Source organism: Abrus precatorius, unplaced genomic scaffold, assembly GCF_003935025.1.
Source record: "Abrus precatorius isolate BTA unplaced genomic scaffold, Abrus_2018 Scaffold11, whole genome shotgun sequence".
Taxonomy (NCBI): domain Eukaryota; kingdom Viridiplantae; phylum Streptophyta; class Magnoliopsida; order Fabales; family Fabaceae; genus Abrus; species Abrus precatorius.
This window is the reverse complement of record NW_020874303.1, coordinates 7,155,664-7,178,745: the sequence shown is the minus strand read 5'-3', so window position 1 is coordinate 7,178,745 and position 23,082 is coordinate 7,155,664. Positions and strand designations below refer to the sequence as shown.

Below are 23,082 nucleotides of genomic sequence, written 5' to 3'. Positions count from 1 at the left end.
CATGCATGTCAATAAGGTCCCAAGGACATAGAAACTAAATAAATAGATAAGGACAGACATTAAAATCTAATATATTTAAAGGAAATAAAAATATATTTAAATTTTAGAAAAATTATAGTTGTATTGTAATATTACAAATAAAGTGCAGATCAAGTTCTTTGTTAGTTATTCTATTTAAATATTTTTATAAATATTTAATTTTGTTAATTTAATTATTGGATTAAAAGTTCTTATACCGATAAGGATACAAAAAATAATTTAATAATTGATTGAGAATTTTATTTTAATACTTAATATACTTTTTAAAATATAAGTAAATATTAATTATAAAATTATATATTTACAAACGTCTAATTTATTTAATATTTATCTAAATTATTAATATGAATATATAAATTTATTAAGGTTGGATTAATGAAGTAAAATAATTATAAAAATTTATTAAATTATTTTTTAAAAATAACTTGATCCGCATAGGATGTCAAAATTAATATAGTTGCACTCTCTCGACAGATTAATTTTGAATGTATAATCTTCTACATGAGAATCTCTCTTACCTGGATAAGGAAATTCTTTACATTGGTTAAGAAACTAATTTTTTTTTTTATTATTAAAAAAGTAACAATACATTTTCTTTGTGATTTGCGATGTATTTTTAACATAATTTTTAATAATATTTTTATTTATTTCTTAACTACTGCTTTAAAAATACAAATTAGAAATATCTTGAAGACTATTTAAGTGCATGATATAAAGCTTCTCTCAAGTTTCGTTTTGATATTTGTATCGAATACTTTACAAATACCAAGACGCAAACTTATATATTTTCTTGTAATCTAAACAGATACAATTTTCATAGAAAGCTTAGAATATAGTTTGGTTTTCAATTCTTGAAGTCACATCCTAAAGTTCACCAGAATAAGATAAACCACATCCATTTCGATAAAAACATCTATATTGCATGCAATTGTTCATAATCACAACTTAAAGTGTAGTAGTGCACAGGTTCCACTGCCACTTGAATAACGATGTGCCATATAGTCTTTTAGAGTAATTTCCCTGTATACTGGTGGACGGTCTTCAGATAACAATTCCTTGATTGGACCAAAGACTGTTGATGGAACTGTTCTAAAAAAGGATCCAACTGAAATTCTAGGACCTTGATGCTTTGCTAAAACTCTATGTTGAACACTGATGAACTTGTCATTAGTCATAAGCTGCAATGGAAAACAGTGAAACTATATCACTATTCAGTTCTTATTTGACATGTATAAGCATGGGTTTGATGGAACACAGTAAATATGGATAAACCAAAGAATTAGTGGAAGAGAAAAAGGGTATATGACATAACAAAATTTTGATGGAGCAATGAGGTACTTGGGTGAAAGGATTCCAAATCAAATTATAAAACCAATATCTTCTGGTTGTCTGATGACCTTTGTGCAGCAATGTTTTGATACAACTTAACAAGCTGTTAGAATGTCTATTTAGAATATCTTAGAAGAATATTTTGAATATACCGTTGAATCATTAGTCATTTAATTGACAAATAATAAATTTTTGAGTACCCTGATTTTCTTTCATTTCCTATTTTTTTTCCTTATTTAATTAGCATCGTCACTAACTTAATATATTATTATGCTTGAGCAAACAGGGCTACATTTTTTTAACTTGTCCTAATTGTTAATATAAATAGAACTATTATGTTAGTTTTTGTATCACATTGGTATACATCATATCAATCCAATAAAGTACTATTGAGTATTGATTTTCACTTCCTTCCACCCTCCTAATAAACACTATAATCCAACATAATTTCTTTCGTGGATTCACCATTTCAAACTATATTCTCTCAGCTAAAGAAAATTATTTACAAATTTAAAAAATAATGGGGATTTATGCATGAAAAACCCACCTGAAGAAGATCCCCAATATTCACTACAAGAGCCCCATGCAAGGGAGGTACATTAATCCACTGATTGTCATGAAGAACCTGAAGGCCACCCATTTGGTCTTGCAAAAGTATTGTCATGACGTTACCATCTGAATGCTGCTTGTTGCCCATAGTTAACTGAGGCTCAGGGCATGGTGGGTAATAGTGACATAACTGAAGTAACCCTTCAGCACAACCCATTTCTTTAAGGTGAAAGCGATTAAGGCCAAGAGACTCTGATAGTAACTCAAACAAAGCATAACCAAGCACCATCGTTTTCTTTGAGTATTCAATCACAATATCTCTGCACATATGTCATCAACTCATCAAACACGCACTTTAGAGTCTTTAACCGTAAGAGAACTAACATTTGAAATGAAGACATTACATCTAAAAGACTAAATCCAATGGAGATTTTGAATAGGACAAGATTAGACAAAATACAGTAGATTTAGATAAGTTATTAGTCCTTGAAAATACTGTGTTTGTTTTTTAATTTCTATAAAAAATTATTTAATTTTAATTCTTAAAAAATATAAAAAGAACACGCAATTTTAGTTCTTAACGAGGACTAAAAATCAAGTGAATTTTGTTAAATATAAAAATTGAAATCCAATAAAAATTTTGTGAGAGTAAAACCATAAAGATATTTCTAAGTACTAATTACTTATTTTTCCTATAACATAAAAATGATGTGTAATGGCATCATATCATCAACAACTAAAAACTATTCCAAGAAATTAGTCATCTATCGTGATAAATTAAACTGCAGGAAATTCTTCAAATTAGAATTATCACGAAGGCCAATATTAAAAGTAGAATGATCACAAACCTACAAACTGAAGGAAATTCTTCAAATTGAGGTGGATGAGGTGCCATGGAAAATGCAAGGGTATCCCTCCAATCAGCATATGGGTCTTCATAAAGAGTATAATTGGAAAGATATGAAACTTTTCTACTAAAATCACGGGTATAGTACTCTTTCCTCACATTTGCATCTTGTTGATGAAATTTGCAAGTTCCTTTGATCATCTCATCCAAAACATGAGTTGGAATTCCATGATTTATAACCTGAAAGAACCCCCACTTCTCACTTGCATATCTAACTTTTCCCACAACATCACTTCTCAAAATTGGATCATCATGGATGCCTGTGAGATCAATGATGGGGATGCTAATTTTTGAACATGATTCACTAGGTGACCCATCATTAAGAGAAGATTGTTCACAACAGAACATAGGTGGAACTTTTGTCACACCATTTTCTACAAGTCCTTGTACACCAGCCTTTGAATCATCAAATGCCTTCATTTCACTTTTCCTGTCATAACTAGAAACTGTTCCTGCCTCAAACAACCCATCAGTGCTTGTGGCCACCATATTTAGAGGCTATTTGTTTATCAATTTTTTGATCTAAGTAATGAAGGGTTCACAACAAAAAGATTATTAAATAGGAGTTGATAGAGAATAGTGTTTTCAATACAAAGTGAGCAACCTAGATGCAATCCATGTTTGTTTTCCTGGATGCTGTACATATAGGACAAGTAAATTACTGTAACTACTACTATTCAATAAAGCGACTAGATAAGAAGCATTTCTTGTTTCCACTTGGTTGAATCAATACTCAGTCTCCTAAAGAAAAAAAAGAAGAAAATCTAGAGAGAATGTTTGAAATCAAACATCTTAAATAAGTGAAATCATTTTTAAATGTTTAAGAACCAATAAAGTTGTAGCAGATAGGGAGATCTCTTAAAATGCTGACATAAATTCCATACTCATCTTCGTATAAAAAATATTTTATTAAAAGAGATTACACGCATTTTAATGATCACTTCGTTTTTAAAAAATATTTTTTAACTGTAAATTAAAGAATACTAATGTGAGTACAATTTTTTTTTTCCCTAAGATATTATCTTCATGGCAATACTAGTAAAAAGAAAAACAAAATACTATATTGTTCTACTGATTTTTTATTCCCAAAACGGTTGAAATATATCATCTTAAAATCATTATTTAATTTTTCTCTTTTTAACGTCAAGTTTATGTGAATAAAAAAAAATTAATTGCACTTTTGATCTATATGTGTTTATTTTATTTTTTAATTTTATTTGTACTTTTAACTTTTTAAATGTTCATATTAAGTTATTTATCTCAAAATTTTATTTAATAATAATAATAATATAATAGAGGTACGATATTTTATTAATTTTTATAAATAAATAAATAAATAATATTTAAATATTTTTAAATTAAATTTTATGTCAGATAAATTAATTTAAATATATAAAAAATTAAATTTAAACAATTAAAAGTAAAAAAAAATCAAAATCACAAATATATTAAAATATATAAACTAAAAGTACAGCTAAGTTCTCCTCTCTCTTTCTCTCTCTATCTCTTAGAAAAAACCTGGCCTATGCTCAAAGGTGCAAATGCAATATGCTCCGAACATTTACAGATATGGAAAATGACAAAATTGCATTATTTTTATAATGGCCACTAATTAATTTGATCGGCACTTATCAATCTCAGTGCTTTTACACGTAAGATGAGAGTTCAAGAAGTCATTATTCTCAATTATTACCCTTTTATGTGACGTTTTTTGGCCACAATTTGCAAGGATGAGGGACGTGAAAAAATGTTTTAAAGTATTTGTCTTAAAACATTCTTATTTACTTTTTATTATAAAATATATTTAATGCATATAAAAAAATAATATTAACGTTAAAGTGGATAAGCGTTGTACATGTATTCCCATCATAGACACCTGTTAAGTTTATCAAGTATTTGTGAGTATCTGCAAATTTTTATAACTTTTTATTAAAAGTATAAAATTATAAAAAAAATTATAGTAACACTAAAAGAAAAATTATAACACTAAAATTATTAATATTAGAATTATGTTATTCTTTATTTATATACAAAGAATAATTTTTGTAATTTTATCTGTAAATACGTGCTTACGAATTAATAAGTACCTAAAAAATCTGTTAATTACACCTGCAAGTTGAAAATTTGAACTAAATTCGCTACAAATATTACAAGGGATGTGAAATTGTTCACCGTCCCTAATTTTAATCTAGAGGTAAATCATATTTTCATTTAATTATTTAAAATTTTAAGATTAAAAAAATTAAAAGAAATAAAATAGTTAAAGGCAGTGAAAATTTCCTATCTTCCGTTAATGTTTTATTTCTCGTTCACTGTGTCTATATATGATTTGTGAGATGGTTGCCGTTCTCCTTCGATCTCACCATTTATTTCTATCTTTTACTACTTCAATTTCACAGCTTCAAATTTCTGAAGTGTGAGACTATTTTTATACGCTTTATAATTCTGGAACTTTATGTTTTAAAATTGATTTTCTTGCTTGAATTTAAAACTTCCAAAAGTGTAACTATAATTTTTTAAGTTTAAATTTCACAAGTAAAATAATAAATTTTTGAAAATTTTATCTAAATAAAAATATTCTTTGTTTTTAATAAAAAATACATTTAATTCTTCAATTAATTCTTAAGGACAGTAAATATTACACAATTTTTTAAATGTACTACATTTATTTTCTCAAGTCAAGTCAAAACTGTAGGTGTATTTAAGAGATTTAAGAAGTGGATTGGAAAGCAAAGTGATTGTATACTTCAAGCTTTGAGGTCTGATATTAGTAAGGAGTATTACTTAAGAAAAATTCATTATGTACTGTGAAGAGGCAAGTATTAAGCATCAATTAACAATCCATTACACGTATCAAGAGAGACAAACTAGACAAGAAAGTTAAACCCAATATCTTTGTGAGATACAACTTGGTATTTAAATTTTCTAATCTCACACAAAAAAATATTTCTATAAGCCTTTTAATTTCAACATTTGTCTTTTCTCTTGTGACATTAATTTTCATTCTTTTTTATTTGTTTCCCTTTTTTTTTAGAAAGAAATTTCAATTGTTCATTCAATTTCCATGTACAATCAATTCATATTTTTGCAAAAATAGCATTCAAGACCTATCATGCCCTAATGCTCCTCCTCAAAGGTATGGAAAATAATAATTCTCATGTAAGGACTTGAGGTACATACATTTTCCAAAAAATTTGCTTTTAGGCTCAAGGGCTTCCAAAAATTGGATAAATTTTGAATATGAGTTAGCTTTTTGGCTCTAGCTATAAAAATGTATTTATAAACTATGCTTCAATCATCTTCATGACTTATTGTGCTTATAGCAATTAGAAACTTGAGCAAAGTTAACTGCCAAAATTCAGTGAAGTTTATTCACTTATTTACGACACTCACACTTTCACTATTTTGTCTGAAATCATTTTTCTTTGATTAAGATAAATAAATTGCTCAAACTTTCTAATTGGTTATTTCCATGCACAAGACATCCTAACTCTCTTTCATCTAGACCTTAACTTTCCACATTTACAAAAACCCTTTTTCTTTGATTTTTCAAAACAATTCCTAGATTCAGAACATGACCTATTTGACTTTCTCCAAATCACTTTCCACAAAATAAATGGTACTACCTCCAAAAACCAAAAAGGAGTTTTTCAAATCATTTTCTAACAACTAACAACTCTATTTACTCCACATGTCATTACACATTAGCTAATTCTATACAATGTAACCACCAATGCACTTATAACTTGCCAAAATATGCTTCAACAACATTGTGATGCAATATATTTACATTATCCAAAATAGAAGTGCAACCCACAACTAAAAAATATAGTCAATTACAACATAAACAACAGAAATAACAAAACAAAATTATAACCATAAACTATATAACAGCCCAAATTTTTATAATATTGATTATTGTTATATATATATATGCTTATGGGTATGTATAGATATGTATATATGATTGGATTGGATTTTCTGATGCTGAAAATAGGTTAATAGTGTAATACTGGGTTGTTCTCGCTGCAGCAAGAGGGTCCTGAGAGGAAGGACCGAAATTGTCGCCTTCTCGCTACAGCGAGAGACGTCTCGCTGTAGCGATAGAGCGATAGTTTGAGGTGCATTCCTGGATACTCGCTGTAGCAAGAGGGTCTCGCTGTAGCGAGATTCTGTAGAAATCAGAGTACATTTTTCTCTAAGTTTTTTCCTGTAGCGAGAGGGCATGTCACTGCAGCGAAGGGACCTCGCTGCAGCGAGAATATTTTGCTGTAGCGAGAGTGTCGCGACTAGAGGGGTTTTAGAAAGGGGGTTTAGGGTTTGGGAATTCATTTTCTCAAAATCCCTTCGATTCTCTCAACCCAAAACTTTTTTCCATCGATTAATTGCCTCCAAAGTCGTTCGGAAGCTAGATTGAAGGTTGAATTCGTGTGGGAAATGCTTGGAGGTGAGTTTTAAACAGTTAGGGTTTTTGTTTTCCTCTCTTTTCTCTGTTTTTGGTGATGGGATTTTCATAGAGTTTCTCCATGGGTTTAGGTCGAGATCTGTGTGGGGAGCACGTCTGAGGTTGAATTCGAGTGTAGGTCTTCAATCCAAGGTAAGGGGAGACTCTACCCTATCTCAATGTGTTGTAATTCTTGTGTGTTTTTTTCATTAATGCAATGTGGCTAAAATAGGGAGTAGAAATTATGTGTTGATGAAAATTGGTATGCAATGTGATGTGTGCTAGAATAATTAGACCCCGTGGGGGTGATTGTGTGTGATGAAATGTCATTGATTGGTGAATTAATGATATTGTGAATAAATGAAGGCTATGTGCCGTATATTATGGATAAAATGTGGGCTATGTATCGTGTAATGTAAATTGAATATAGGTTGTGTGCCATGTGTAAGCATGAATATTGCGTGTGTGAATGAAATGTATGTGAATGAGGCGTGTAGCACCGTTATAATGTACTGTGAATGGTTTAGCGATACACTAGGGTGTGGAAGATGAAGACGGTAGAAATACCTTGGGGAGGAGAGAGTGGTGGTTACACTGACTGTGAAACGAGTGCACCACGGGCCACACACTCTCTTCCTGACTAAACCTCTGACTACTATATTTACTGAGTGACCCGTGACTGCCCACGTGGTATCTGTGAGGCAGGAGTAACCGACGACCATCCATAGTGAACATCTATGATCACAGTGTCACGGTAAACGTGGCGGTGCACCTTGAGCGCGCGAGTGTGCATGATTGATTGCTGCATTAGTGTCAAGTTAAATTGAAATGTATGAAAATGTTGTTCATGTGTGTTTTGCGTGAAGTATAGGCAAGGTGAGACTCTATGATAGTTATGTATTGAGTAGTGTAGAATACTCACCCTTACATTCATGTTTCAGGTAATCAAGACGATCAGCACCAGAATCAGTGAAGGGACGGATGAACTGCTATAAGACTTAGATTTTATTTTAAAAATGTTGTAATTAAACTAGTCCTATAGCAGTTATTTGATATTAATTTGTAACTCTTCTTGTATTTCGAATCATCTTATGAAACTTTGGTTATTCAAATTTGCAAAATTATTATTTAATTGAATTTAAACTTAAGGTGTTACAAACTAAATATAGACATGTCCCTTAATTCTCTTCCTTCCTCTCTGAAATAATTTTCTCTCTAATCCTCTTCTTCCATGTCAGCACCAGTATCTTCATCATCATCTTCATCTCCATCTTCATCAGCTGCTCCAGATGAGTCTGCCACTCCCTGAAAATGTGTCATGTCCGTAGGCCACTGCTGATAGACTACAAACTCTTATAAGCTCATCTATATGTGTTGGCCCGGATATTGCAGCTGAGCCTGATGGTGGTAAGCATGCTATTGATGCATCTGGCCCCTACAGATGGCAGATTTCTGAACAGCCAAATGGTCTAGGCGAAGCTTGAGACAATGGAGGCGGTTTGCAAAGGCTGAGTTATCATGTCAGCTAGGTGCTTCCTGTACTGATGGCTCTTAAGGCTAAGGCTAAGGCTGTGTTGGTGGAAGAGGTGGTGAAGCTCCAGGCTGATCTTCCATGCAATGATTCTGAATGTAAGTTAGAGTGATAGGGAGGTTGATAAGCTCACTGAACTGGATACCTCGAGCTCCCTGCTCTTGACAAAGTGTTGTGATTAAAGCTGGATATCCAAGTGAGTCACTCTCTCCTTTCTTGATCACGAACTTGTAAATCTAATATGTGATGATGCGAGCCACATCCACAAATCCTCCTCTCAAAATATTGTACAAGAGGTAGCAGTACCTCATGGTCATGGATGAAGTGTGAGCTCTGAGGACTATGTTGTGGCAAATGAAGGTGGTCCATACTTAGGCTAGAGTGGTCATGTTCTTCCAATAGATTCTCAAAGCCTTTCTTTTCGAATTTGTGGTATAACTCCTGTTTGCAATATATAAGGCTTGAGCAGTGGCATAGTCACTGAAGGGCTAGGTGCATGAATTGAGCTTGGTGTGGAAGAAATCATTCTCATTCTCTTCCAGCTGCAATGGGTTCCCCAAATAATTATTGATTGCATCCCTGGAGTAGTCAACCTAAACCCTCCTCACCTTAGACCTTGTATCAAGCTTTCTTGAATTAAAATATGGTTTAGCATTGGCATAAAATTCTTTAATGATTTCTTCGTAATAGTCGCTCGGTTCAGCCAATATTCTCCAATTACGTCTCTCAATCTCATTATTAAATTCATCAAAATCTCCTTGCTTTAAGTCCACTCTCCTTTCCTCAATAATTAACCAATCCTGAATCTCTTTAAATCTGTCTTCTTTGTCCTTGTCTCTGAATTTCCTCAGATTGGATGGCGGTGGTTGGGAAGAAGAAGCACCTTTTTATTTCTTTGGTGGTGGAGCTGGGTCCTTGTGAGCTCTAACCTTAATTCTCCTGCAAAATTACAATCCCATAATTCAGTAAATTACAATGATAATAAAACTAATTCAACTCAATGTATTAACCCAAGCATGTTCAAGTTCATTTGAATGACAATCCTATAATCAATAGTCTTATTCAACCCAATTCAAATTAAATCCCAGATCAGTTCAATATACTCAATCTCATTTAACAGAATTTTATAATGGTATCATCTATGAAAACATTTCAATCCAAAACAAATTTTACAAGTTCAATTATAACACTTAAGCACAAAGAGCTATATAAACTTGTAAAAACAATCACAATGTCTGGACTACTCTCACCACAATAATTCAACCTCTAGCCCCTAAGATTCATGAAAACATAAAAAAATCTTGCTACCTAAGAGTGTTGGAGTTGGAAAATGAATTTTCTGAACACTTGCTAGCAACATTTCTTATCGATGCTAAAATTGTTATAAAGTTTCTCAAGAAAAACATATTTTGTAAGTTCGGTACTCCAAGAGTGCTTTAATAGTGATGGAGGGTCACATTTCTGTAATGTTCAACTTCAGAAATGTCTGGAGCATTACAGAGTTAGACATAAAATAGCATCACCTTATCATCCACAGACTAATGGACAAGTAGAGGTGTCAAACAAGGAAATTAAACGCATTTTAGAGAAAATTGTAACATCTTCAAGGAAAAATTGATCATTGAAATTGGATGATGCACTATAGGCATACAGGACTGCATACAAGTCTCTCCCCATTTCAATTGGTATATGGTAAGGCATGTTACTTGCCAGTAGAACTTAAAAACAAAGCATTTTAGACTTTAAAGTTTTTAAATTTTGATCCAAAAGCTTCAAGTGAAAAAATGAAGCTTCAATTACAAGAACTAAAAGAAATGAGACTCACTGCATATGAGTCCTCAAAGCTTTACAAGGAAAAGATGAATGACTATCATGACAAAAAGATCCTCAAGAGAGAATTTAGGATTGGCCAATTTGTACTCCTGTTTGATTTTAGGTTGAAGCTGTTCTTGAAAAATTAAAATCAAAATGGTCAGGTCCATTTCTAGTGAAGGAGGTGAAGCCTTATGGAGCTGTGGAATTACAAGATCCAGCTACTTAGAGAAGTTGGATAGCCAATGAACAAAGGCTCAAGTCATACCTGGGTGGTGAAGCTGAAGACTCACCACCATTATTTCACTACAAAAACCTTAAACAAACAAGCGTCAAGCTATGAGACGTTAAACAAGCACTTCCTGAGAGGCAACCCAGTATTTGTTTGTGCAATTCTATCCTTTATATTGTTTGTTTTAGTATTTATTAGCTATTTAGGAAGTTAACATGGTATTTTGTGACTCGGTGCATGATTCAAGGTATTTGTTCCTATTTTGTTATGAATTTGAGTGTTGGATGTTAAATGAATTGGTTTTGAATGATAGAGTGATTAAGGGCTGAAAAAAAATGGAGAATGGTCAGGTTAAAAGAGTGCTGAGATAAGGCTGGGAAGCATTCTGTGTGATTCTTGCTACAACGTGAAACCTCTCACTGTAGCGAGAGATAAGCAAAAAATAGAAGTCTAAAATATGTGATTCTCGCTACAACAAAAGACTTGTCGCTGTAGCGAGAACTCTGTTGCTGTAGGGAGACATCTTTTCGCTATAGCTAAAAAATTAGACAAAATTGCCCAAAAGTATCTGATATTTTTGCTACTGTAAGAGACCCCTCGCTGTAGCGAGAAAGCCCTTTGAAAAACTAATGAAACTGTGCCTTCTCGTTGTAGCGAGAGAATTCTAAATAAAAGAAAGCATTTTATCGCCCTTTCATTGCAGCGAGAGAGTTTGCATTTTAAACGTGCCCTCTTCCCTCTAATCCTCTCCAATCTCTTTCCCCATCACTAATCACTCAACTTTCACTCTTTTTCACTCAAGAATTTGTACAATGAGTCAAGGGTAAGTGGCTTTTCCTCTTATCTCATGTAAATTTTGTTCTTCCTTTTTATTTCTTCTCATTATGTGAACCCTAGGTATTTTTGTGTAGAATTTTTGAAAGTGATGCTTGAAAATAGAAATTATTGTTGTAAAAGTGACGATTTAGTGTGCCTTGTTGTTAATATGTTGTTTCTCAAACCCTAGGACCCTAAAACGTGGAAAATTGATAGATAGGGTTATAATGTTAGTTGAAAATTGAAGGGAAATTGATGGAATTGGTGTTTTGAGATATAAATGGGTCAATTCTTCATGAAACCCTTGTTTTGTACTTGAAAAATTTAAGTTTTGAATTGCAAAGATAAAGTAATTTGGAAGAATGTTATAATATTTGATAATGGTCGAAGCAGTTCAAGTTTTTAAAATCCTAGGAATTAAGTGAATTTGGAGGAATGAGGATGGCAGTGGTCCTACAAAATCAATTCCCCAACAATCAAACACTTCAACTTCTAGAATGGTGTTCGAGGGCATTTCATGTCTTTTTGATACTCTCCCTATTCTTTGGCAGTTGTTACATTGCTGAACATACTTGTGTGCATCTTTGAATATAGTGGGCCAATAAAATTCAGATTGAAGGACTTTTGCAGTAGTCCTCTCTCCATTGAAATGCCCATCATAAGAAAAGTTGTGACAATACCACAATATGCTTTGAATTTTATCTAATGTAACGCATCTTCTTAATAATCCATCAACTCTCAGCTTAAAAAGATGAGGATTATCCTAGACATAGTACCGAGCATCCTTCAAAAATTTCTTCTTCTGATGTCAGTTAAAATCTTCAGGGATAACACCTGCTGCTTTGTAATTAGTCATGTCTACAAACCATGACCTTTCTTGCACCAAGAGAAGTTTTTCATCTTGAAACTCCTCTATCACTTCTATTTCTTTGTTGGTCACCTCTTGGTTCACTAATCTTGATAGATGATTAGTAACAAAATTTTCACTGCCTTTTTTGTCCTTAATAACTAAATCAAATTCTTGCAATAATAAAGTCCATCTGATCAATATAGGTTTAGAATCATATTTGGTCAACAGATATTTAATGGCAACATGATCAGTATATACAATCACAGATGCACCAATCAAATATGCTCTAAATTTTTCTAATGCATACACTATAGCTAATAATTCTTTTTCAGTTATAGCATAATTAATTTGTGCTTCATTAAGAACTTTGCTAGCATAATGTATGGCATGAAAAACCTTAGACTTTCTCTATCCTAAAGCTGCTCCTATTGCATAGTCACTTGCATCACACATCAATTTAAAAACTAAATTTCAATCAGGAGCAATTATAACTGGAGCAGAAATTAATTTTTGTTTCAACAATTCGAAAGCATGTAAACATTCAGCATTAAAATTAAAAGGTGTATCCTTATTAAGCATATTGCTTAGTGGCTTTGCTATCCTTGAGAAATCTTTGATGAATCTTCTGTAAAATCCAACATGACCAAGAAAACTCCTGATACCCTTCACATTGGTTGGTTGTGGAAGCTTCTTAATCACCTCCACTTTTGCTTTATCAACTTCAATGCTCTTGGAGGAGATCTTGTTTCCCAGCACCACTCCTTCCGTTACCATGAAATGGCATTTCAACCAAGTCTAAAAAATTGGCAAGCATACAACATTGGAAGGTTGCTGGTGCATAGCAGAGCCCAAATGGCATTTTCTTGTTAGCAAACACACCAAAAGGACAAGTAAAAGTAGTTTTTTTCCTGATCTTCCCAATCTACTATTATTTGATTATAAACTGAGTATCCATCCAGAAAACAGTAAAATATTTGTCCTGTTAATCTTTCCAACATTTGATCCATGAAAGGTAAAGGAAAATGATCTTTCCTAGTGGCTTGATTTAATTTTCTATAATCTATACACATTATCCAACCTGTGACTGTTTTAGTAGGGATTAATTCATTTTTATCATTATAAACTACAATTATACCGCCTTTTTTAGGCACTACCTAGACCAGGCTGACCCAGGCACTGTCGAAAATTGGATAGATCACACTAGCATTAAGTAACTTCAACACTTCTTTCTTTACCACCTCTTTCATGGTCGATTCAATCAGCTTTTAGGTTGTGCTACAGGCTTGTAATCCTGCTCCATGAGAATCTTGTGCATACAATAAGATGGATTCATACCCCTTGAAATCAGATAAAATCCAACCTATTGCACCCTCATTAGCCTTGAGGACTGAGATTAACTTCTCTTCTTCAGAAGCAGTTAAGGTATTGCTAATCACCACTAGTTTGTTTCCTCTATCTGCAAGAAAAACATATTTTAAATGAGGAGGTAATACCTTTAACTCCAGCTTCTGACTTTTAGTTTTACTCTCCAATTGTAATTTTTCATATTTTTCTTCACTTGATGATATCTCTTTTGTTGAATCCAATTGCTTCAAATATTCATCTTCTTTTTCTTCTTCTCCATCAATTTCTTCACATGCACCTATCAAAGCTTTTTCTAGCAGGCTTGATTTTGTCAATTACTTCTTTGTTGCCAGAAAAATTTCATCTACAACATCCATTCTGAAACATTGTTGTTTGTCTTTTGGGTGTTGCATTGCTTCAAATACATTAAAGTTGACTTTGTCATTCTGCACTCTGACCTTTAATTTGCCATCATCAACATTGATAATGACTATAAGAGGAACTTCAACATCCTTCTCAATATCCATTACAACGAAATCCACTAGGAACATAAACTTGTCAACCCTAACCAGGATGTCCTTGGCCACACCATATGGATATTTCATGGATCTGTCAGCTAATTGTAATGTCATCCCTATAGGTCTGACTTTCAAATCCCCTATTCTTCTTAGCATGGACAAGGACATTAAATTTATGCGGCACCCAAGTCAAGTAATGCCTTGCCTACTGGACGCGTCCCAATTGTGACTGGAATAGTGAAGGTTCTAGGGTCCTTGGACTTTTGGGGTAAAGATTTCTAAATTATAGTACTACACCTTGCTTCCAACTCAACTGTCTCATCTGTAAATCTTCTTTTCTTGATTAGGATATCCTTCATGAATTTGGCATATGTAGGAATCTGCTCCATAGCTTCCACAAATGAAATGTTAATCTGCAGCCGCTTAAGGATATCTATAAATCTTGCGAACTGCCTCTCCTTATCTTTCTTTAAGGGATTATGAGGGTATAGTAAATTCTTCAACTGAGGTACTTGTGGCTCACTTTTCCCCCTCTTTTGTTCACTCTTTTTATTTTCACACTATTTTTCTTTTTCTTTTTCTTTTTCTTTATTCTTCTCACTATTTACTCTCTCACTTTTATTCTGTTTGACTTCTTTTTCACTTTCACTCTTTTCTTTTTCACTTTTATTCTCTCATTCTCTTCTCTCTCCTTCACCTCCTCTTTATTTGTCAAATGATCACCTATCCCTCTTCCAATCTCCTTACCACTTCTTGTGGTAATTGATTTGCAATATTCCTTTGGGTTGGTTTGTGTGTTGGTAGAGAAGTGTCCTGAAGTTTGCTACTCTGAAAGCTATTTTGCCAACCGCCTCACTTGTGTCTCTAAATTTTTGATGAATGTCTCAGTGTTCTTCTGGTTAGTCATTGACATTTGCATGAATTTCTCTAAGATGTCTTCCAGTTTGACTGTCTCTCATATAGTGGAGGAAAGTGTGGCTGGTGTTGTTGTTAGTTGTATGAAAATTGCTGATGAAAAGGTGGTGGTCTATTGGATGATCCTGCCTCTTGTCTCCACCTATATCCTTAGTTTTTGTTCTGCTTCCAACCCTGTGAAAAATTGTTAGAATAAGAATTAGTGTTAGCGTTAGAAAAATTACCTCTCCGATGTGGGTTGCTTATATAATTTACTTCCTTATTTTCTGCATTGAGTTGGGTAAGCCCAATTTTCATTTAGATGGTCCCCTCCACAGAAATCACATTTGAGTACTTGGCTAGTTGTGGAGTGAACTGAATGAAGCTGTTGTGGCAACTTGGTCATCTGTTTAGTAAGGGCTTCAATATGTTGAGTTAAAATTTTATTTTGAGCAAGAATAGCATCTGATGTGCTTAAATCTAAAACTCCTCTTCTCTGCACTGCCCTTCTATTATGCTGAGCTTGCCTATCAGTGGATGAAAGAGCATTAATTATTCTTGTGGCTTGCTCTACATCTATTGCCATCATTGAAACACCACCAGCAGCATCCAAAATCATTTTTGTGTTAGGGTGAACACCATTACAAAATATATTCAATTGATCCACATCTTCAAACTTATGGTTAGGACATTTACTAAGCAAGGACTAAAAATGTTCTCAGGCTTCATAGAATGCTTCATCCTGACCTTGTTTGAAAGTGAAGATATCAGATTTTGCACTCACATACTTGTAAGATGGAAAGAATCTGGTAAGAAATTTCCTTTCCACATCACTCCAGCTTATCAAACTCTGATTTGGATGTGATTTTAACCATTCTTTTGCTTTTCCAATAAGAGAAAATGGAAATAGTTTCAAATATGCTCCCTCCTTATCATCATCATCATCATTAAATCCCATAGTGAACACCAACTCATAAAAAGTATCAAGATGGGCATATGGGTCTTCATGGTCCTTTCCTGAGAACTGATGTGAACTAATTAAATTCATGAAAGCAGGCTTAATTTCTACAGTCCTTGCATTGGGTGGAACCACTATACTTGAATAGTGCCTTGGACCTTGATGCATGGCATAATCACCAAGAGTTTTTCTTAGTCGTGGATTTACTCTTGGTCCTCCATTCCCTCTATGATTTCCACCATTCTCATTGCCACCTTGGTTATTTTTTCCAAGATCAGTCATTTCTTCCTTTTCTGAATCTGAGTGAATTTCCAGTAGTTGTGAAGTTAAATATGCTTCTTTTTGTACTTGCTTCTTTTTTCTTCCTTGTTGCACTATTATTTCTTCTAGATGTTCTTTCAATCTCTGGATCAAACAGCAACTGATCTGCAGGAACTTTTCCGTGCAATATCATAAACAAGGAACTTGAAACAAGATTAGTAACAAAGAGTAATCAGATGAATGAAAATTAAATAAAACTAATTACAATACTCAACTAATTATATTTAAAAGCTAATATAATTTGCACATTGTTCTCCGGCAATGACGCCAAAAACTTGTTAGAACTTTTCCTTCGAATACGGCAAATGTACTAGGTCTATTGCAAGTAATAACAGATAGAGTACCGAAGTATCGTCCTCATAGAACAATTCAAACCTATTAATTATTAAGATAAAAATTGTGTTTATATACAACAAAATTGATTGATGATTTTCATGAAATTTTGGATAACAATTAAAATGTAAAATGATAATGTAAAATATAGTAAAATTCAAGTTTAAGAAGCTAGGGTTGAATTTCATCTATCTTCCTCTCTATATTCTAGTAATTCAGCGATAAATATAGCAACTATTTTCAATGAATTTGATGCAAAATACGTAGGTCATATATTTCAATTCCTTGAAAATATATTTCTAAGGTAATTTCTTAAATGTTGATTCCTCAAATAGTTAACAAACTATCCAACATTAAAATTAGGATTTAAAACCAATTAATAACTTAAAATCTATTCCTAGAGTAACCAGTTATTGAGTAATCTCAACCAGATCTAGATCTAAATAATATCTTTCCAAATATAACTTAGATATGAGCTCCAGAAACTATCAGGTAGATTGATACAACCATTAAAAGGATTGAAATCACCAAATCAATAGAAATGAAGAAGCAACAGTTATATTTATATAAATTACTGAGAATACATCAAGTTTGAAGATTTACATTCAATCTCATACAAAATTTAGCTGCTCATTGCAACCATAATACCAAGAATTGAGATACAAATGGAGTAAAACATCAAAAATCGAGTATTCCTACTCTTTTCCTATGCCCTGCATCGCTCTCCCTCTTTAGAATGAAAATGAAACAGTAACCTTCTTCAAAAATATAAAAGTCGTCTTTTATACTGATCTGCATGAATTTTTCTCACTACAGCGACACCTCCTTGCTGTAGCGAGACATAGAGATAGAAATTAGGTCATTTTGTTTGTCTCTCACTACAACGATAGTTCTCACTAAAGCGACACAAGGGACTCTCACTACAACGACAATTTTCTCTATAACGATAGGAGTACAGATTCACCTTCTTCACAATTAAGCATTCTCGCTGCAGCGAGGGTGTCTCGTTACAGCAAGAAACTTCCAGAAGTTAACTTTTTCTATAACTTCATGTTTTATATACTTTTTTTCTAACTTTTTACAATTTTCTTCAACTTTAAATGATGTTTCTCTTTCGATTTCAACTACAAAATATATCAAAAAGGAGTCAAAACACCAAAAATTGCATTATTTTCCTAAAATATACAAGTAATTGTAAAAGTTCCAAGTTTAAGGGAAATTTAACAAAATAATCCAACTTTGAACATGAAAAGTGTTCAAGTCATCATTTCAAATCACTTATTTTATATAGTTATCATGAACTTATTTAATAGTTCAAGAATGATATAATGTAAGTATTTGAGATGATAGACCTAGGAGAAATGTCTTATTTCCTTGGTATGGAAGTTAAACAAAAAGCAAGTAGTATCTTCATCTGTCAAAAGAAGTATACAAAAGAGATCCTAAAAAAAAATTAATGAGAGTTGTAAAAACATGAACACTCCTATGTATCAAAAGGAGAAGTTATGCAAGGATAATGATTCAAAACAAATGGAAGAAACACTTTACAAAAGTTTAATTGACTACTCAATATACCTCACAATAATAAGACTAGATATCTTGTATGTTGTAAGTGTGTTGTCAAGATTCATGAATTATGCAAAAGAATCTCATTTCGAAGTAGCAAAGAGAGTATTAAAGTATGTTAAGGGGACCTTAAATTATGGCATCAAGTTTAGCTAATAAAAAAATTTTAGGTTGCAATGTTATTTTGATAGTGATTGGGGAGGATCTTTAGATGACATAAAAAGTATCCTAGGCTATTGTTTTAATTTTGGATCAAAGATATTCTCTTGGTATGCTAGAAAACAAGAAATTGTTAGACAGTCTACAATAAAAGTAAAATTTATAACACCCACAACAACTATTAATCAAGCCTTACGGCTGAAAAAATGTTAACTGACTTACATTTGAAGCAAGAGACAACTATTAAGGTAATAGTGGACAATCATACAGTCATAACGATCTCTAAAAATCTTGTCTTTCATAGAAAAACAAAGTGTATTAGCATCAAATTATTTTTTTCTCAGAGATCTATACAAGGATGGTGTAGGTGCTTAAATTGCTACAAAATTAAAGACCAGTTGTTAGATATATTCACATTTTCAATGAAAGTGCATATTAGCATTTGTCTATTATTTTCTTTTGCTAGTTGTTTGACCAAGTTTTTTAAAACTGTTTCTTCAATTTTCAATTACTCATTTTCAAATAATGTTATTGGCTATGATTTAAAAAGTTCATTACTAATATTATTCAATTAAAATACATCTTATTCCTTATATTTTTAATGAAATAAAATTACTTCTTTTTTACTTACAATTGATAAAGTTATGAAAATCAATGAATAAGAATAGGTAACGATGCTATAAAGATAGGAATATTTAATGTCACACCTATAAAATTTGTTATCACTCTTATCTAAGAAATTTTTATTTAAAATACCTTTACTATTAATTTTATTAATCAAGGGGAAAAGAATATTTAAACAAAATTATTTGAATAGGAATCATAATAGACATTTTAGAGTGGCAATATACAGGATCCGGATTCCCTCATTTTCTTGCGCAAACATAAGGATCATGTTACACAGAACATGAGGGTCTTGTAATAGGAGGGAATCCTTCTCCCAGTATACACACCATCTAACCAAAAGCAGCAACGTCACCTTCCATAAATTTAATTTATACCTTGAATACTAGTCAAGTGTTGTTCATATTGATAGTTGTATAAATAGAACTAAGAAGCATAATTATTTAGAAAACCTATGACTTGTTTTCCCATTATTGAAGACATGCCCCAAAGTTCACTAGAATAACATATAAAACACAAAAGATTGCATTCAGTTGTCCATAATCACAACTTCAAATTTGATAGCGCGGAAGTTCCAATGCCCTTTGCATAATAATATGTTGTGTACTCTTTTAAAGAGACCTCTCGGTATACTGGTGGACTTTCTTCAGATAACAGTTCCTTTATCGGACCATAGACTACTGATTCATCAAATGCTCTAAACAAAGATGCAACAGAAACTCTTGGACCTTTTTTACTTGCTAAAACTCGGTGCTGAACGCTAATGAACTTGTCATTAGTAAGAAGCTGCACAAAAATGCAGAGAAACTGATAATCACAATTCAATTCCTATTTCCCATGCATAAGCTGAGCTACATTTTGGACAGTGTCCATAAGACAGTAAGTAAAAAGAAAGAGTGGTTCTTGCTTGTGGGCAGTGTCTATAAGCACGCTCATTCAAAAGCTTAAGATACACATTAAAATAACAACAAAAAAGAATAAATCCAATGACTACACAGTCCTTGTCATTTCAATATTTTAATGTAAATGTGTGAAAATTTCCGTTTAAATTTCAATGAACAGAACAATATAATTGATTTGTAGCCAACACATATTTCAAACTAATGTGAAAATTTCCGTTCAAATTTCATACTATTTCAAACTTATTGTAACACATTCATATTAACATGGTTAACTATGATGCGGTACATGTGCTTAGCCTCAAAAAAGTTATTTATGAAGTTGTATGAACATGCTATATTTATGCATGATGATTTCACCTGCAAAAGATCCCCGACGTTTATTACAAGGGCTCCATGGATGGGAATTACATCAACCCAATGATTATCATGAAGAACTTGAAGACCACCCATCTGGTCTTGCAGAAGTATTGTCATAAAGGCATTGTCTGTGTGCTTGCTAGTGCCTATAGTTAATTCAGGCTCAGGGCATGGAGGGTAATAGTGACATAGAAGAATAAATCCTTCAGCACAACCCATATCTTTAAGGTGAGATCGATTAAGGCCTAGAGCTTCTGATAGTAACTCAAATAATGTAGAAGCAAAAGCCTTTACTTTCTTCGAGTATTCAACAACAATATCTCTGCAGGTATATATATTATCAACCCATCAAGGATAGAGAAGTTACAAATTAGAGGGTTAACTATAAATGAATTTCATTAAGTTGTACAAAGTGAAACTTTCAGAGACGAAACATAAACATAATGCTACTTGTACAAATCAAATTGTATATTTACTCAGAAAAATGGAATGAGGACATCACATCCAAATCTGATGAAAATTTTCTACAAAAAAAATAAATAAGTGTAAAGCAAATACTCTTACAAAGGCAATGACACGAGGATTAAGGAGTAACAGATTAGCTTTATTCACAAAACGAAAATTGCAATGTAGCACATGGATGTCATTACCATACAGAAATTATCAAAATTATCCTAAGAAACTAGTAAATTGTTACGTTCAAGTTCCAGCACGTCAAAGAAATAATGCAAAAGATAGTATTATCAAAAACCTGCAAACTGTTGGCAATTCTTGTGCTTCTGGTGGACGAGGTGCCATCAAACAACCAAGTGTGTCCTTCCAAACAGCAGCAGGTTCATGGTAAAGACTATAATTGGAAACATAAGCAACTCTCCTGCCAGGATCACGGGTGTAGTACTCTTTCCTCACATTGGCATCTTGTTGGTGAAACCTGCAATTTCCTTTGATCATCTCCTCCAAAACATCAATTGGAATTTCGTGATTTATAACCTGAAAGAACCCCCACTTTTCACATGCATATCTAACTTTTTCCACAACATCATTTCTCAAAATTGGATCATCATGGATGCCTGTGAGGTCAATGATGGGGATGCTAATTTTTGGACTTGATTCACTAGTTGACCCATCATTAAGAGAAGAGTGTTCACAATAGAACATAGGTGGAACCTTTGTCACACCATTTTCTACAAGTCCTTGTACACCAGCCTTTGAATCATCAAATGCCTTGAGTTCACTTAATCTATCATAATTGTAAGCAGTTCCTGCTTCCAACTCTTCTATGCTTGTGACCACCATATTTTGAGGCTATATGGGCATCAATTCTGTGATGAAAGTAACTAGAAGGATTGGTTCAAAACAGAGGGGAGAATGAAAACGCTTTGGTTTCAATTTCGGTTTTCCACAAGAGTTGAATAAACTGAGGCATTTTTTTTTCCCTCTCGATGTAAGACAACTAAATTGTTGTCATGTTGTGACAACTTGGATATAATAAAGAAACAACATACGAAGTTTTAGTTGTTATGTGATTAGTAAAAGCGTGGCAATCTTAAGAATGGATCACCACAATGAATAATAAACGTCGGTTAAGGATTATTTAATTTGAATAATTGAGTAAGATTTTTAAATAACTTTATCAGGTATGAGGTAGGTTGAGCACATTGAGCTAAACAAAAATGTATTTTTTTTACGATTGTCTAATGTTTAACAAGAACTTATCAATTCCCATTGCTTTACGTTAGGTGGGAACTAGGGAGAGGGGGATCTTGAAGACGTTGTTTAACGATTATCATAAAAAAAAAAAAAAAAGGTCCATGATTAGGAGTTACCAATTAGAAAAAGAAAAACTTTACATTTGTTCTTACGACCAAGCAACCGGAAGAAAAATAGCCAGACAAGAAGTGTTGGTTTTCTTCAAATTTTTTATTTTTAATCATAGTAGTCTTTCTCTGATTGTTATCGTCTTTGTATCGTAATCTAAAATTAAATATTAATTTTATTATTAAATTTTAATGTAAAATGAATTAATCATTTTAATTTAAAATAAATAAGCTTAAATAAGGCTTTATTTCCCTAAAAATTCACCATTTTTTCTTTTGATCCCTCCTTGTTAATTTTTCCCCAAATAAATCTCTCCATAAATCATTTTTCTTAGTAATTTATTAATTTTTTTAATATTTATTTATATAACATCTAATTTAATTCATATTCATGTTATAAAATTTATATAAATGATGATATGATATTTATATTCTCATTTATTTTATATTTTTTAATTTTAATTTCATAAGTTTTAATTTTATGACTTAAAATTACATTCAAAACTCCAAAATAACATTAGGATATATATCTCTTTCATGTTACGCTTTAATCAAATGATACGAGACAACTCAGACGTTATGCAAACAAGTAACGAAATATGTTAATAAAATTACTAATAATGAGACTAGATGAAAATAGAAAATAGTTTTAAAAGAATTAAATTGAAAATAATAAAAGACAATTACCATTGAATTTTAAAGAGTCGTTATAAAAATAAAAAATCACTCATGTTAAATGATAATTATTTAAAAAAAATCTATAAAATAAATGAGGCTTAT

General features: G+C 32.3%; 2 protein-coding genes across 4 annotated transcripts; both read right to left on the bottom strand.

Moving 5' to 3' along the window:
• Nucleotides 1–977: 977 nt before the first annotated feature.
• LOC113856134 (1-aminocyclopropane-1-carboxylate oxidase homolog 1-like) lies at nt 978–3,313 on the bottom strand. 3 transcript variants are annotated; one of them, XM_027487818.1, is made up of 3 exons: nt 2,766–3,313; nt 1,916–2,237; nt 978–1,217 (listed from the first exon to the last, which is right to left on the bottom strand). In XM_027487818.1, exons 1-3 carry the CDS (start codon nt 3,311–3,313, stop codon nt 978–980), a joined length of 1,110 nt encoding a protein of 369 aa, XP_027343619.1. The 3 variants fall into 3 exon arrangements, with proteins under 3 accessions (XP_027343619.1, XP_027343620.1, XP_027343621.1); XM_027487819.1 differs by having other exon boundaries at nt 1,018–1,179; XM_027487820.1 differs by having other exon boundaries at nt 1,057–1,191.
• A 16,456-nt stretch (nt 3,314–19,769) lies between these two features.
• Nucleotides 19,770–21,781, bottom strand: LOC113856323 (1-aminocyclopropane-1-carboxylate oxidase homolog 1-like). Its single transcript, XM_027488108.1, has 3 exons — nt 21,237–21,781; nt 20,486–20,807; nt 19,770–20,012 (listed from the first exon to the last, which is right to left on the bottom strand). Exons 1-3 carry the CDS (start codon nt 21,779–21,781, stop codon nt 19,770–19,772), a joined length of 1,110 nt encoding a protein of 369 aa, XP_027343909.1.
• Between the last annotated feature and the right edge of the window lie 1,301 nt (nt 21,782–23,082).

Bases quoted from the DNA above. Each gene is read 5' to 3' on its own strand.
- LOC113856134 (XM_027487818.1), bottom strand. From the start codon at position 3,313: ATGGTGGCCACAAGCACTGATGGGTTGTTTGAGGCAGGAACAGTTTCT. The intron at 2,238-2,765 runs GTTTGTGATCAT...ACATATGTGCAG, and splicing joins GAATTTCCTTCAGTTTGTAG to AGATATTGTGATTGAATACT. The intron at 1,218-1,915 runs GTGGGTTTTTCA...TTTCCATTGCAG, and splicing joins ATATTGGGGATCTTCTTCAG to CTTATGACTAATGACAAGTT.
- LOC113856323 (XM_027488108.1), bottom strand. From the start codon at position 21,781: ATGGTGGTCACAAGCATAGAAGAGTTGGAAGCAGGAACTGCTTACAAT. The intron at 20,808-21,236 runs GTTTTTGATAAT...ATATACCTGCAG, and splicing joins GAATTGCCAACAGTTTGCAG to AGATATTGTTGTTGAATACT. The intron at 20,013-20,485 runs GTGAAATCATCA...ATTTTTGTGCAG, and splicing joins ACGTCGGGGATCTTTTGCAG to CTTCTTACTAATGACAAGTT.